The 16,373-nt window shown below is 45.2% G+C and overlaps 1 protein-coding gene across 6 annotated transcripts in view; it reads left to right on the top strand.

Annotated features, from left to right (window-relative positions):
- Window positions 1-16,373, top strand: part of adgrl2a (adhesion G protein-coupled receptor L2a) — a 400,733-nt gene that overhangs the window by 118,738 nt on the left and 265,622 nt on the right. For all 6 annotated transcript variants that reach the window (XM_067989840.1, XM_067989839.1, XM_067989841.1 and 3 more), the window contains one exon: window positions 10,646-10,825. In XM_067989840.1, coding sequence (XP_067845941.1) covers window positions 10,750-10,825 — 76 coding nt within the window. In that variant the 5' untranslated portion in view covers window positions 10,646-10,749. The remainder of the gene's footprint in view (window positions 1-10,645; window positions 10,826-16,373) is intronic.

Here is a 16,373-nt window from a genome sequence, read left to right as displayed (position 1 = left end):
AACGAATATTTACTTTGCAAGAGTTTAGAGACAGGACATTCTGTAGCCAAGGAGCAGAGAACAAGTAATCGCGTTTTATCCCGTAATCTCTTGTAACATCCGCGATGAATGTAGGTCCTCGGGAGCAAATGGCAACTCAATGTATGGCAAAAATATCATGTCAGCAAATTTCAGTTATACGCAGGGGGGAGAAAAGACTTCAAAATAATGATTTCTAACAGGAACACGAGACCAGAGTGAAGAGAAAGCCACTGTGCTTGTCAATGAGATTGGTATAATTGTCTGCATAGAATAGAGATCACAGTGTTCTGGAATCGTTATGTGCTGTCTCGGTCCTAAGCTCTGGAATTCCCTCCCTAAACCTCTCTGCCTCTCTACCTCTCCTCTTTTAAGTCAATCCTTAAAACTTACCTCTTTGATCAAGCTTTTGATCACCTGTCCTAATATCTCTCTATGTGGCTCGGTGTTAAATTTTGTTTGCTAATGCTCCTGTGAAGCGCCTTGGGGCATTTTACTACCTTAAAGGCGCTATATAAATGCAAGTTGTTGTTCTTGTCCTGTAGCTAAAATAGGCTATTCACGTGCTTAAAGTCCAACCGGTTAGTACCAGTTCTGAGAGAGGGTGGCGGGGTGTACAAATTTAGACAGGACTTCTCCCGCGGAAGAGCTGTGGAAACTCCGATGCTTATGCCCTTTATTCCGGGGTTCCCGTCCCTCCTAACCCTGTTGGTTTATAAAATCTGAACTCTGCTGGGACCCTGGTCCAAGTGCTGAATGTTATAAAATAAACAAGAGTTTTTTTTGGAGGTTAAAAGCCCAGGTTCGTTCTTTGAAGCTCCCAGATCTTTTAAGGCTATGGTTGCCAACTCTGGTTGGACATATGCCTGGAGGTGCCATCACATGACCTCCTCCCTCCAACCGCCCTGCCTTCACACTCCTGCCATTGGCTGCCCAACATGTCAATTCTCACGGCGCAGCGCCTTCCCACAGCCAATTGGAAAGCGAATAGACTCTCCATTACCCGATTGGATGATTCTTGACTCTCAGTCAAACAACCATTTTTCCCCATGGCTGATATTTTTACAACTCATAAACAAAAGGGTTCAAAGAAAATTAAAAAGAACCCACTTTTTTGTTACCCCAATGACTTTTCTCCTGGGTTTGCTCACAGCAGTATCTTGGAGATTAGTCATTAATTCCTGGAGACTCTCAGGCAATCCTGAAGGATTGGCGACCCTCTTTTTAAGGCTAATGTCTAAAATGGCGGCCGATGGAAATAATATGGAAATAATTTTTAAAAAAGCTCTTGTGACTTTCTACGACATCACTCGCTGTCGTCCTATTTGGTTTTCATGTGAATAATCATTGTGTAATATTAAATCACACCGCAACACAAAATTCATTGACGAAAAAATGATATGGGTTACACACTGAAGGCCAGATTTCTTTAGTCATAAATTTGTAAAGCAGATTTACAGTTTGTTTATTTTCCTTTGTGATAGCCCACACTCGGACCTGTAGGGCTATGTCAGTGCAAGACTTGCATTTCTATAGCATCTTATTGTGTCTCGTGGAAATGTCTCAAAACATTTCACTTCCAATAAATTATGTTTGAAGTACAATGCTCGCACAAAATGAAATGTTGAATATGCTGCCTGGGAAATCTTGACCGCCAAGAGTGGTGATTGTATCAGTTCTTCAATATTCCCTTGCTGTTTTTACTATTCTGGGAGTTGGGCTCTGTTTAGTTTAGGCCCTGTATAGTTAGTTCTTAGGAAGGAACAACATAGGGACAGAAGAAGGCCGTTCAGCCCCTCGAAACTGTTCAGTCATTCAGTTAGATCATGGCTGATCTGTATCGTAACTCCATCTCCCTGCCTTGGTTCCGTAACCCTTAATACCGTCGTCTAACAAAAATTTATCAATCTCAATTTTGAAATTTTCAATTGACCCACCCCCAGCCTCAACAGGTTTTTGTGGGGGGGAGGGGGGGAAGAGTTCCAGATTTCAGTTGCTCATTTTCAAACAATGTTGCTTCATGTTAAAATATAAATTGGATATCTCAGGTCATTTGAAGAACGGTATTAACTTTGAGAGTGTTGTTGGGCTTTGGTATTCCGGCCTCCTTATTGCCTGTGGTATTTGCGTCATCTTATTATGAATTCATGAGCTGGCATGGGCAGGGTGAAGACTGTGCTATCAATTGCTGAAAATTCTGCTTCTGATTAGGACTGAAATAAGCGTTTCAAGTTATCTGCAGATGGAAATTTTTAAGTTTTGACTCACGCGAATCCACTTCACTGGCAAGTCAAGCGCTACCGTTATTACCTTTGACACATCATGTTGAACACCATTCCACACTTGTGTCCCAAACAATAGTTCCAGTCCGTTCCTTTTTTCTCCCCTTGGGCAGCTCACACACAATGTTCGTGAGTTATTCCGCCTTGCGCTTCCAAGCGGCATTTAAAAGCTTGCTTTGGCCCAGACCACCCAACGTGCTGGAGTGTATCAGTGGCAATTTACGGTTACAAGTGTTCCAAGAGGATTTCTTTTGCTGGTTGTGTCTTGTTATGGCAATTGGGGAGAAGTAGGAATGGGTTATGGGGTGGGGTGGTGGGGGGGATCAGGGTAGAAAGAGCGACATCATGTAATGCTTTAGGTCTGACTATGAATGAGACTCGAGTGAATTTTCACCTCTGGGATCTGGGTTCAAATCCAGCGAAGACTAATGGGATGATGGTTTCCTCTGTCTACTGGCTCAAGAGGGTTATTTGTGAGATGAGTTTGGGCCTATAGCACAAAATGGCTCATGGAATGTTGACCTTTATCTCAAGGGGGCTGGAATACAGAGGGGGAAGTTATGCTTCAATTGTACAGAACTTTGATCAGAGCCCATCTGGAGTACTGCGTCCAGTTCTGGGCACCGCACCTCAGGAAGGATATGTTGGCCTTGGAGGGGGTGCAGCGCAGATTCACCAGAATGATAATGGGGCTGAGAGTGTTAAATTATGAGGACAGGTTTCATAGACTTGGCTTGTATTCCCTTGAGTATAGAAGATTGAGGGGGTGATCTGATCGAGGTGTTTGAAATGTTAAAAGGATTGGATGGGGTGGATAGAGAGAAACTATTTCCTCTGATGGGGGAATCAAGAACAAGGGGATATAATCTTAAAATTAGAGCTAGGCCGTTTAGGAGAGAAATCAGGACGCACTTTTTCACACAAAGGGTGGTTGAGGCTGGGGGACAATTGGAGCTCTCGAGGCTGAGATCGATAGATTTTTGTTGGGTAAGGGTATCAAGGAATATGGAACAAAGGCAGGAAAATGGAGTTGAGGTGCAGATCAGCCATGATCTAATGGAGTGGCGGAGCAGGCCCGAGAGGCTGAATGACCTACTCCTGTTCCTTTTGTTATTACCCCTGATTCAGCACGAATTGGTAATGTCATTCAGGCAGGCCTCAGGAAGGCTGGTGCAGGAAATGGAGAAAATTTCGCGTCGGTGCACTTCGGAGGTTGAGGCTGAGCTACGTCTTTGGCGCCGAGTAGATGGAGCTTTGCTTTGCCTCTTGACTGCACCGTACCTGACCTGGATGATTTCGGGGCCGAGAGGGTTGAATTATGAGGACAGGTTGCATTCCCTTGAGTATAGCTTGCCACTGGATGCCCGAAATGAAAAGTGTTCCACCTGGAGCACAAAATCCCACGCAAGAAATGGAAATAGCGAAGAGCCAGAAGTGTAAACCAGAGTCGAGATCTGCTGCAAAGTTTTATTTGCCTGACTTGAGCGAGTTCACTGTTATGCTTGACTTTCTGCTTCGGCTGGACAGATCCGATTGTTCTTCAATTTCTTCTTTTGTTTTCTAACACAACAAAAAAAACACCCTTTTTGGAATCCCATCTTTTTTCACTTAATCTCGTTGTCAAACCTTGGGCTGAGATTTTCTGTTCAACCTCTTTTTTTTTTCTCTCTCCCCCCCCCCCCCCCCCCCCCCCCCCTTCTCCCTCTCTCCCTCCCAGTACTACTGATGACTTAATGTGGGACAGATCCTGGATCATTATTACTTCATTTGGAAGCCATATGTGTACACTATGAGGCAATCTGAATATTGATTCATTGAATCACTGAGAACTGTGATTAATGGCCCGGGGATTCTGAGCAGCCAGCCGAAAGCTGCAGAGATTACAATTTCAGCTGCTATCGATTTCATGTCATATTTCAGTGCAAGAGGGAGAGGGTGGGGGGTGGTGGTGGGGGTGGGGGATTACACTCTAATCCCACGGTTTTAAGCATTAACACAAAAAAAAACTTCTACGGTGCAATTGTCGGAAGAGGGCCTAAACATGAAGAGGTGATGTGAAGTGTGAGCTTTGCCTTGTTTATTTGTGGTAGAAAATGAATTCAAATTCGCACTGCGAACACTGGCAGAAAAGGCATTGCGAGTAAGTTAGCCCTGCCGGCTGATGTGTTTATCAGATTGCAGTCATCCTACGGTTATGGCAAAATGAAGGATGCCAGTGCTTTAAACTCCCCTGGATTATGGGTGTTTACTGTGTAGCTGATGTGCTTTGCTGGAAAGTGGAGTTATATTAGCCTGTCAGCTGCAGATGTCAGCTCTTGGCCTCTTTTCCCCCCCCCACCTCCACCTTTCATTCCCTCCCCTCCCCCCCCCCCCCCCCCCCCTCTCCTATGTCAAGCAGAGAAAGGTCATATAAAGTGTCAGCAGCAAGAATGCATCCAAGTCAGCTGGCAGGCACTTCTGTACTATGTCTATCCCGCGGAAGAGGCACAACGTGATCACTGTGGCTGCCATTTGTCTGTCGTAACTTGGTAGGAATTCTCTGCTGCTCAGTAAAGGCTGGAGAGAAAAAGAAATGACATGACTTGCTGGAGGGAAATGGATCTCCTAAAGCCTGTCAAGGCTGTCACCATGTAGTGTGCCTCAGCAACAAGACTGCAGTGTCATCAGCGGACTTGAGATCTGTGTTGTTCTTGGTAAGGGCATGCTGAGATCTGTAACAGTCGCTCTCTTTATACTGTGGGGATGGCAGACGTGGATTACGATTCAGATGAGTTGTCATTTCTCTGCTGCTGAAAGGACAAGTAACCTTTCCATAGACTGTCTGTAAAATACTTTTTTTTTTAAAAAAAAAGAAGAGAATGACCTCCTATTGTGAAAGAAGTGGAGGCCAAAGAATGTTCGGTGAGGAAAATAGAAAAACAGATCCATTGAAAGGTTTGTGGCACTTCAATGTATTTCACATATTGTGAGCTTAGATCAGTGAATGCGGAATGGCGCCCTAAGCTGACACAAGAGAAAGATGGTCATTTTATTAAAGGGAGTCCGGTGAAATAGGTGAGCTTTAAGACTATCAATGAAGCTGACCTAATTACCAGATGCATGGGGATATAGGAGAGACAGCCACCCACAGAAATGGAATTGGAGGGCCGAGTTTGGCCCTGAGCTTGTGGCTCTCATTACTTTGAGAAGGCAGATTAACCCTATCGAGTCAGCTGCAGGAGTTAAAGGAGAACTGAGGGGACAAAGACAAGACCCCTCGGGCCAACAGAACTAATTGCTTGGAGGACTTCTGTGCAATCTGCCATCCCCTGGGGACACGTGTCCTCTGTTCCTAATCCATACCCAACTCTCTTGGGCAGAAGCCCTTGTCATGAGAGAGGAGAAGGTCTACGGTTGATAGAACAGATGCCTCGCATTGATAAAACAACTGGTGTGACTGAGCGGATTAGCGTTAATGTATATTTGGACACTACAATGCCGAATTTCGATTTTGGGGGCTCGCGGTTATCATTTGCATTTGCGCCTGTAGGTTATTGTATAACTGCATTTTGCCTTGCACGGCATATTACTATGTTGAATCTGTTGGGTAACGTCTTTGTGCTATTGTTTGGCTGTTTATATGCACAGTACATGGATGCATTTATCAGGCTGCTCCAGACTTCGCTACCATTGATGTACCACTTCACAGAGAGAACCCAGTTGAGTGCATGGAACTTACTCTGTCTTTTTACTCTGGACTGGGTCACCTCGGTCAAGCTGCACTGTTACCAGCATTCACCTTGCCAATGCTTGAGAGCTGGACCAGGAGCATGCCTTTATTTATAATGCAGAGCGAAGAGATTTAGGGGGAACATATTGAGTGTTCAAAACCCTACAGAATAGGAGAGTGGGAGTCTGGGCTCTGGCAAGAAAAATTGTTAATTTCATGCCTTATTGGTTGCTAGAAACTTCTTTGCATCGTAGAATCATGGCATGCTACAGAACATTCGACCCAGCTCCACATGAGCTATGTCGTCTATTCCCACTCTCCTGCTCACTCCCCATACCTCTTTTTCAAGCAACTATCTAATTCCCTTTTAAAAGCATTTACGGCACCAGCTTCAACAATGATTTATGGGGAAAATTTTACTGACCTTCCCTTTTGTGCTCATCTTAAACTTGTTCCTTCTCATTACTGTCTTGTCAACCAGAGTAACAATCTTATCACAATTCACCTTATCATAACTCTTCATAATGCTCTATCAGGTCATCTCTTAACCTTCTCAGGTCTACTGAAAATAAAGCCCTAACTTCTCAGGCCTCTCCTTATGTCTATAACCTCTCTTCACTGACAACATTATTGGTGTTGCCTGCAATGAAGCTCACTCTTTTCCCAGATCTCAGAGTTTTAATTCTAGTCAGTTATTTCTGCCTCTTCCTCAAGATACTCTTAGTGCAGCATTTCCGTGGGGATTTATATTTAAGGAATGAGTCCAAATCTGGGTTCTTCTTCAGGACGTCCCAAAGCGCTTTACAACCAACAAAGTACTCTTTGAGTTGTAGTCACTGTTATAATGTAGGAATTTGAGCACAGCAAGGACCCACAAGTAACAATGGTTTAGTGATGTTGTTTGAGGGATAAGTATTGGCCAGGCCACGGGAGAACTCCCCTGCTGTTCTTTGAAGAGTACCATGTGATCTTTTACGTCCACCTGAGAGGGCAGACAGGGCCTTGGTTTAATCTCTCATCCGAAAGATGGATTTAAGTGCAGAAAGAGAAGCACGAGTTTGGAAGTTTGAAAACAGAAATGGAGACTGTCAGAAACATGCAGCAAAGTCTGTCGGCATTTGAAAGAGAGTGATGGTTTAATGTCCCGAGGTGGGTCGGTTCTGATAGTCTAAATTTGGGAAAATTCACCAAATACCTCCAGTTGCTCCAAGTCATGTTCTGGACATGAAGGGTGAGTGGGTCTTCCTGGGTCACCTGTCCTAATGTGTCCTTCTTTGGCTCGGTATTCATTTTTGTCTTGTGAAGCACCTTGGGATGTTTTTCTGTGTTAACAGTGCTATATAAATGGAAGTTGTTGTTGTTGCATAACTTTAGATCCAAAGTTCTATTTCCACTGGCAGCTGGAGAATGGGTGACAACCCCAAAACCACAGGTAGGGTTTGGGCGGATAACCTGAAAGGACAGTTGAAAAGATTCGGGGGTAGAAGTTCCGTGGATGTTCCAGGATCTCCCGCCATAACTTCGGCAGAGTATCAGTGGAATTACCCTAAGAATTGGCATAAAGGACCATTTACGCCGTTTCTCTGAAGTTCCTGCCAAAGTTACGGCGGGAGAACCTCCATGGGAATTCCAGTACAGGTCTCGGGAAGACTTTTATCTAAGGCAGGAAGGAGAGAGAGCGCCGTAGGAAAGCGGATGGGGTTTGGGGAAGTTGCGGGGAGGTGGGGAGTTTGTAGAGGAAGCTCCACAAAGTAGAGCCAAGATGGGTGAAGGCTGCGAGCAGTGGAGTGGAGAGAGTACCAGAAAGAATGTAGGACCATCGGGGCACATGAATTTTAGTGAAAGCAAACTTAGAACCGATGTCGAGAACTTCTTCACTCAGTGATACATTTTTGGACGGGTAGAAGAGATATTAGGGGTGATTTTATGATCCAGTGCTTCCAGTGTGGAACCACGTTCGTGGGAAGCAAAGTTCTGAAAATCAGGGCTACATCTCCATCCTGCACTCCCTGCAAACACAGAGAGTGCACAATGACCCGTCGTAACACAGGAGCAGCATCCCTCCAGTACCTCACACAATCATTCACGCGTGAGCTAAATTGATAAGTGTTGGCTGACTATACAACTAAGGTGGGAATCAGGGCCCAACCTGATACTATCCTCACTGGTTATCTGCACGTGGTGCTTTCTAGCAGGCCAGGAGTCAAGGACAAGAACCCTGGCTAATTTTCCTTCCCTCCCCCAGGAGCATTGAAGCCAACCCTGCTCCCACCCAAGCTGAGATCCGCCAGCTAAGCACAGACCAGGAACGGAAGCTGGGACCTCTCAGTTGGTATGGAGTAGTACTGCAGAAGGTGTCCCTTTAGTTGGTAGGCCATTGGAGGGAGCATATCATTTGTCGGAGTCAATGCATTCAGGAGTGAAGCAGAGAAAATTGGGAGGGAAAATATGTCAATTGCAAATAGTGTATTGGATCATTAAAGATCAGTTTCTGCCAGGTCGTCACCATTTTGACGCCGAAGGTGATATATCTTTGACAGACCATAATTTTTCGTGAGAGACCATTTTATTGATGCCTGGCTCTGCGAATGCTTTAGATTGTTCATAAGATGCGTCACAAAAGGAAGACAGACATCCCATAGTCGCTTCTCAGTGTTTACCTTGGTAAAGAATTTCCTTTAACTGGGGCACATTCTCACTGCATGACTCCCCTCATTGTGCAGCTTTCCAACTCGTACTTTCATGTTGTCTCCGCTGTTTGTTTTGACTTACTTATTTGCTCGGGTCAGTAAAGGTTGGGGGCGCAACAATAGAAGGAGCTTGGAAAGGAGAAGAGTTAGGGAAACAAGCGAGCCAGTCTAAACACACAGCGCGAGGGATCGGGTTGCAGCTAAAAACTTCCTAAGTAGTTGCACTCTGTGATATCTGATCAGCCTCCTGCCTGTAAAACGCTCCCATCAGCAGAAAAAGGATTGTTGCCAGTCAGTCGAAGGTGGTCCACAGAAAGCCGGGTCATTGGGGACTGAAATACCAGCAGTGATCCACCTTTAGATTGGCTCGCGGCAACATGATATGCATTACCTGTTTGTTTATTTGTTTGCTAGACTGGTTGTCTTTGTAGCTAGTTCAGTCCCCAATTACATGGTCTGAAAGCTGGCTCTGTCATCGGTCTCTCCCCGATTCTCAATAGACACAGGAGGCCAGGGAGCTCCATCGAAGATCGGTATGTCCGCAGATTTATCTTCACATGGACCTGCGTGGTTAATCAGTCGGGAGGCTTTTTTATTTAGCCCCCTCCCAAGGTTCTGAATTGACTGCTTGCTTGCTGAGTAAATTGTCACAGGCGCTGCTTGTTCTCTTGTACCTGATCCACCATTGGCAGCCGTGCCTTCAGCTGTCTCGGCCCTAAGCACTGGAATTCTCTCCCTAAACCTCTCCGCCTCTCTACCTCTCTCCTTTTAAGACGCTCCTTATAAACCTACATCCTAGACCAAGCATTTGGTCACTTGTCCTAATATCTCCTTATGTGGCTCAGTGTCAATTTTTTGACTGCTAGCGCTCCTGTGAAGTGCCGTACTACATTAAAGGAGCTATATAAATGCAAGTTGTTGTTGATCCAAGTGACTGTTCTTCATGTGTGAACTGAGGAGTCATTCATACAGGTGAACGGAGAGTTGGATGTGGAGACCGCATTTACACAGCAGTAAGGGATCTGCAGTTCTGGCTGCTGGGTTTGGGACTTCACTTTAAGAACATTGGGACAGCAGTAGGCTATTCAGCCCCTCGAGCCTGTTCCGCCATTCCATTAGATCATGGCTGATCTGTATCTTAACTCCATTTATCTGCCTTGGTTCCATATCCCTTGATATCTTTACCAATCAATTGCAGTCGTGCTATTTTCAATTGACCCCCAGCCTCAACAACATTTTGGGGGAAGAGAGCTCCGGATTTCCATTACCCTTTGTGTGAAGATGTGCTTCCTGACATCACCCTTTAACGGCCTAGCTCTAATTTTGCCCCCTTGTTCTGGACTTCCCCAACCAAAGGAAATAGCTTCTCTCTATCTACCCACCTTTGAGTTCTCAGTGCCAGGGGGTTAGTTGGATCACTAATCAAACTCCGAGTGTACACTACCAACTTTAATGTCACAGTGATGGAGAACCTGACACCGGGTGTGTCGGACTATTCGATCATGAGAATCATTGTAGCTGAGCCTAATCTTGTCATCGGCGACACCCACTCTTTGTCTGGCAGAATACGCCCTCCGAAATTTATTACCCCCACCCCCCCCCCTTAGCCAACGTGTACTGAGGCCACATCTGGCATCCTTACAACGAGGGCGGAGGGTGGGGGATTAAACCTGTAACTTTTTGGTCTGTGCGGTTCAGTTATATGCTGGCTTTACCAACTGAGCTTTCAGAAGAGGTTACAAGGCTTTCTCTTAATGCGTAGCTATCTGATTAATATGGCTTTTTTCAACCACATGGGCCAATGTGCCGTTACAATAAAAGATCATTCATTAAGGATCTTTAACTGGACAAACGATGCTTCGCGTTGCGAGATGAATTTTAAATTTGATTGAACTTCTTCGACCAATGCAGCGGTGGTAACAAGTCATATTGTTTCCTTATTTTAGACTTGAAGAGTAATGAAGCAAACCATTAGCGTCCATTGCACGGAACATCAGTAACCAGATGTGCTAAACAGTATCTGCCAAAAAACATTATAAAGGGAAAGAAGATGTCATCATCTGTCTGGAAGCTTTGGACCCTGTGGTGGTTTATCGTCCTGGGTGGGTGGTTACCATTTACCAAAGGTAAGATCTAAATCTTGCTGTTCAATGTTGATGACATTTTTGGGAGACCACGTGTTGTTGTTGTTGTTGTTGTTGTTGTGAATGTTTTCATAGGTTAAAAAGTGAAACCAATTCTTTTATTTGGGGATCTACCTGCTCCCCGTGTCCAAACGCGCACCAAGTCCCGTTCACACTGTGTTAGCTGACCTACATTGGCTCCCGGTCCGGCAAAGCCTCAATTTTAAAATTCTCGTCCTTGTTTTTAAATCCCTCCATGGCCTCACCCCTCCCTATCTCTGTAACCTCCTCCAGCCCTACAGCCTTCCGAGATCTCTGCACTCCTCCAATTCTGGTCTCTTGAGCATCCCTGATTTTCATCGCTGCACCATTGGTGCCCGTGCCATCGGCTGCCTAGGCCCGAAGCTCTGGAAATCCCTCCTTAAACCTCTCTGCCTCTCTCTCTCCTCCTTTGACGCACCTTAAAACCTACTCTTTGACCAAGCTTTTGGTCATCTGACCAAATATCTCCTTATGTGGCCCAGTGTCAAATTTAGTTTGATAACACTCCTGTGAAGTGCCTTGGGACGTTTTACTACCTTAAAAACACTATATAAATGCAAGTTATTGTTTATTAACAGCAACAGATATCTTTTAGAAGGCTCCTTGAAATCCCACAACCTATAGAACCCATTGAAAAGATACAGCACAGAAGGGGCCATTCGGCCCATCGTGTCCGCGCCAACTCGAAGAACAACCAGGTTCCCGTTCTAATCCCACCTTCCAGCACCCGGTTAGCACTTTAGGTGCAGGTCCAGGAACTTTTTAAAAGAGTTGAGGGTCCCTGCCTCTACCACCAATTTGGGAACCTCTGGTAAAGTGCACTGCTTTGATGGTTTTCTTATGAACAAACAATCCTCTTTGGATGGATTCGTAGAATTACATAGAAATTTCAACACGGAAACAGGCCCTTTGGCCCAACCAGTCCAGATTGGTGTTTATCCCTCCGCATCCTAATCCCATGTGCCCACCATATCCCTTTATTCCCCTTTCCTTCAACAACCTATTTAACCTATTCTTAAATGTTGACTTGGTCTCTACATCAATCACTGGCCATTCCATAGCCTTTCAAACCTCTGTGTTAAAAAAAACTTTCTCCTGCTCTCTGTCCTGAATCTTTTTTTTACATTTAATCTTATATCTATGTCCCCTTCTTCTGGACCCCTAAATCACTGGAAACAGTCTACTTCCATCTAGTCTGAAACATTCTTTCATAATTTTAGATAGATCTCTATCAAATCACCCCTTAATTTCCTGTGTTCCGATGTTAATTTCCTCTGTTCTAATGAAAACAGCCCTAGTTTTTCCAAGTTTTTGTATGTCCTTACACAAGGTAGCATCCTAGTGAATCTGTGCTGTGCCCTCTCCATTGCCTCAATATCCCTCCTATAATGTGAGACTTTATATGGCACTTTATATTTATTTATAGAATTTGTGCTCACTGGAGTGAGGGATATCAGTAATAGAGAAATGTGGTGAATCGTTTTCTACTTTGGCCAGTCTTCAAGGAAGGAAGCTTGAAGGACTCCTAGTTAACTACAGCATGGCCAGACACCCTGCTATCGTGGAATCATACAGCACAGAAGGAGGCCATTCGGCCCATCGTGCCTGTGAGCAATCCAATTAGTCCCACTCCCCTGCTCTTTCCCCATAGCTGTGCAAATCTTTCCCCCTTCAAGTATTTATCCAATTCCCTTTGAAAGTTATCATTGAATCAGATTCCACCGCCCTTTCAGGCAGTGCACTCCAGATCATCATAACACCCTGAGTAAAAACATTTCTCCTCATCTCCCGTCTGGCTCTTTTGACAATTACCGTAAATCTGTGCACTCTGGCTACCGACCCACCCGCCAATGGAAACAGTTCCTCTCTATTTACTCTAACAAACCCCTCCTCACATTTTTGAACACCTCCATTAAATCTCCTGTGACCTTAACCTTAAGGAGGACAATCCCAGCTTCTCTAGTCTGTCCATATAACTGAATTCCCTCATCCCTGGTACCATTCTGGTAAATCTCCTCTGCACCCTCTTCAAGGCCTTGACATTCTGCCTAAAGTGTGGTGCCCAGAATTGAACACGATACTTCAGCTGAGGCCTAACCAGTGACATATAAAGGTTCATCATAACCTCCTTGCTTTTGCACTCTACGCGTCAACAATGTGAATGGACAGCAACCTGAGGGGAACATTCCTTAATTGCATTACTGTGAATGTTATCTATTTCCCACCTAATATATTCTTGCTGTTTCTCTTGGCATGAGTACAAATTTAGTGCAGTTTGGTGCAAAAATACCGGGCAATTTTGTGCTGTAGACTCTCACCGGAAAGGGTTGCTCAATAGGGCAGGACAACTCATTTCACTTTGGACATAAGGTTGCAAATTGGATCAAACCCAGGGCCCAGAAGTGAAAGGACAGCGTCCAGTCACACTGCACCTCCCGGGCCCCGACTGTTGGATTTTTTTTTTAAAAAAGAGCAAAACATTTTCAAAAGATTTCAAACCAAAAAGAAATCAGAAAAAGGCTGGCAATGTGCCCACAGATTCATCAGCATTTGAAGGAGAAAAGATAGGGGCAGCGATGCTGAATGAACAGCTCCTAAGTACACCCTAGCTAATGGAATGTTGAATGTGGATGAACCCAACCATCGCTTAACTTTTCTTGCTTTTTCAAATAATTAAAAAGAAAGAGAGACTTGCACTCTTGCCTCTGAATCAGAAGATTGTGGATTCAAGTCCCATTCCAGGGACTTGAGCACAAAATCTAGGCTGACTCTCCAGTGCAGTACTGAGGGAGTGCTGCACTGTCGAATGTGCCGCCTTTCAGATGAGATGTTAAACTGAGGCCCCGTCTGCCATCTTAGATGGAAGTAAAAGGTACCATAGCACCATTTCAAAGAAGAGCACGGGAGTTCTCCTCGGTGTCCTGGCCAATATTTATCCCTTAACTAACACCAATTATCTGGTCATTATAAGATTGCTGTTTGTGGGACCTTGCTGTGTGCAAATTGGCTGCTGCGTTTCCTACATTACCACTGTGGTTACACTTCAAAAAGTTCGTCGTTGACTGTAAAGTGCTTTGGGACATCCTGTAGGCCGTGAAAGGTGCTATATAAATGCAAGTGTTTCTTTTTCTTAATTTTAATATCGCCTTTTGTGTCGCCCCAGGACGTCTCAAAGCACCTTACAGCCAATGAAGTACTTTTGAAGTGTAGTCACTTGTAATGACTCAATTTTTGCACACTGCGAGGTCCTACAAACACCAATGATCGAAGGATCGAACATAACGACCATCTCGGGTTTGTACGGTTCAGTTGTATTCTGCTGTAACCTTGTAAGCCACTAGCGGAGCCACAGAGGTGCTGACATTGCCTGCGGTTGCCCTTTAAAGGCGTCAAAACCTTTCTTTAATAAAAGGGATAAGAGCCAAATCAGGCACATTTAATTTTCGTTGTGACATTTTTGTTTGTAAGTAACGGTTTGCTGTGCTCACATTCAATTCACATCAGTGTATTTGCGTGTTGCTAAACAAACAGAATTTCCCAACAAAGCTGCATTGCTCCCACCTGAACGAAGACACTGACTTTAAGGATGTTTTACTGGGGAATATTTGTTTTCCAGTTTTTTAATTAATAATCACAACGATACAAAATTGTTTGCAGTTATTCTGTGTGACTTGGCTGCTAAACTTTTTTTTTAAAGTTACTGCTTATCTGTTCATATGTCAAAGCAAAGCAAAATAAACCACAGATGCAGTCAAAGCAGTGGATTCCTTCAAAATAATCGGCCTGACTTTGTGTGTGCTGGGAGCTTAATGACAGCACAATTCCATTCGTGTATTATCCCAGAGGCAGTCAGTAGCTGAGGCACTTACTGGGCCTCAGGGCTGCCAATGGCCTCAGGGCTACAACTAGGCCTTGGCCTCCCAGGTTAGGGAGAGGGAAAGTGCCCCAGGAAAACCCTGCTGCTGATCACAACCTACTGACTCCTGCTGGAGGTGTGGGGCGCAGGTGTTGGATGAGGACGGGATCCGACTCGTGATGCCACCCAGGGTCAAATAGCCACTCAGCATTCACTGACTGGGCTCGCATTGACGAATGGCCACTTGGGCGAGGAGGGCTGACACCTGTGGAATCATATCCCGACAGAGAGCCGTTGCTTTCAGAAGAGTTGGGGGGGGGGAGGGGGGGTGGGGGGGGAAAGAAAGCGAGTGGTTGCAGCGTAACATAGACCTGGTATTCTGTAAGTCATGCGCTGCACTACTCAGCCTTCCAATGGGTTCTGGACACTGAGACCACACAGTGGAGCTTTCTGGGTCACTTGCGTGTCGTGCTCACAGTGCTTCTCCTGGCGAGGAATATCTGACCACAGTACCAGTTAGTCCGGGGCCACGATCTCCCCACGGTGCTCTGTCTTCTTTAAAAGGATGATTATTATTGAGCAACGGGAGGTCTAGCCCCTTAATGGGCTGACGCCCCTCGGGGAACACCATGTTTGAATTGGACTGAACACAGCCAGAAAGTCTAACTTATTTCTCTTGAGTGTAAAATACCAGGAAGACCACAAAACCACACTGCAGAGCAGCGCAGCTGTGGCAGATTTTTTGTGGCGCAACTTTTATTCCCCCCCCCCAACCTCCTTTTGCCCTTTAATCAGCGCGATGCACACCAGGCTTCTGTTTTCTCCTGTGTTTGTGTCTCGATAGGAATAATGAAACCTCGGAGGGAGCTCAACGTAAAGTTTTGAGCAGTTTCATTAATGCGGCAATTTGTGCTTCATCAGAGACCCTACGTACGCGTCTGTGTGTACAGCTTTCTTCTGTACTTTCACCTGCCTTTGTGTGGAAACCAAGCCTTAAGAGATGGCACGAGGATGTTTATTAGGCATCCCTTTCATGAATGTGGAAAGGCTCATTCAGAGCTGGGAGTTCTCAACATGCTACATCAGGGGGTGGGCGGTGGGGGGGGGTCCAGTGTGATTTCATAGTCAGCCAGCCGTGTTACTCGGGGTGTGGAATTCCACGGTTGTAACTTATCTCTTCTAAATGTATTTCTCAGTCTTTTATTTCTCCCCGCCTGCCCACCCTCCCTCCAGTTACCTCCCCCTCTTCTCCTGAAGGTGCTGACTCCTCTGTGGTACTGTCTTGTGAGGACAGGCAAGCCCTCCAGTACCTCAACCCAAGTGGCCACGCTTCCGGCCTTAACATAGAAACAGGAGTAGGTCATTCAGCCTCTCGAGCCTGTTCAGTTAATTCATGATGTGGAGATGCCGGTGATGGACTGGGGTTGACAATTGTAAACAATTTCACAACACCAAGTTATAGTCCAGCAATTTTATTTTAAATTCACAAGCTTTCGGAGGCTTCCTCCTTCCTCAGGTGAACGATGTGGAAATGAAATCGTCGAAATGAAATCGCATTTATAATTCACAGAACAATGCTTGGTGATTACAGACAGTTTTTTCAACTGCCCGTTGCCAAGGCAATCAGTGTGCAGACAGACAGGTGTGACCTGC

This window comes from Heptranchias perlo, chromosome 9, assembly GCF_035084215.1.
Source record: "Heptranchias perlo isolate sHepPer1 chromosome 9, sHepPer1.hap1, whole genome shotgun sequence".
Taxonomy (NCBI): domain Eukaryota; kingdom Metazoa; phylum Chordata; class Chondrichthyes; order Hexanchiformes; family Hexanchidae; genus Heptranchias; species Heptranchias perlo.
The sequence above is the reverse complement of the archived record's forward strand: the minus strand, read 5'-3'. Positions and strand labels throughout refer to the sequence as shown.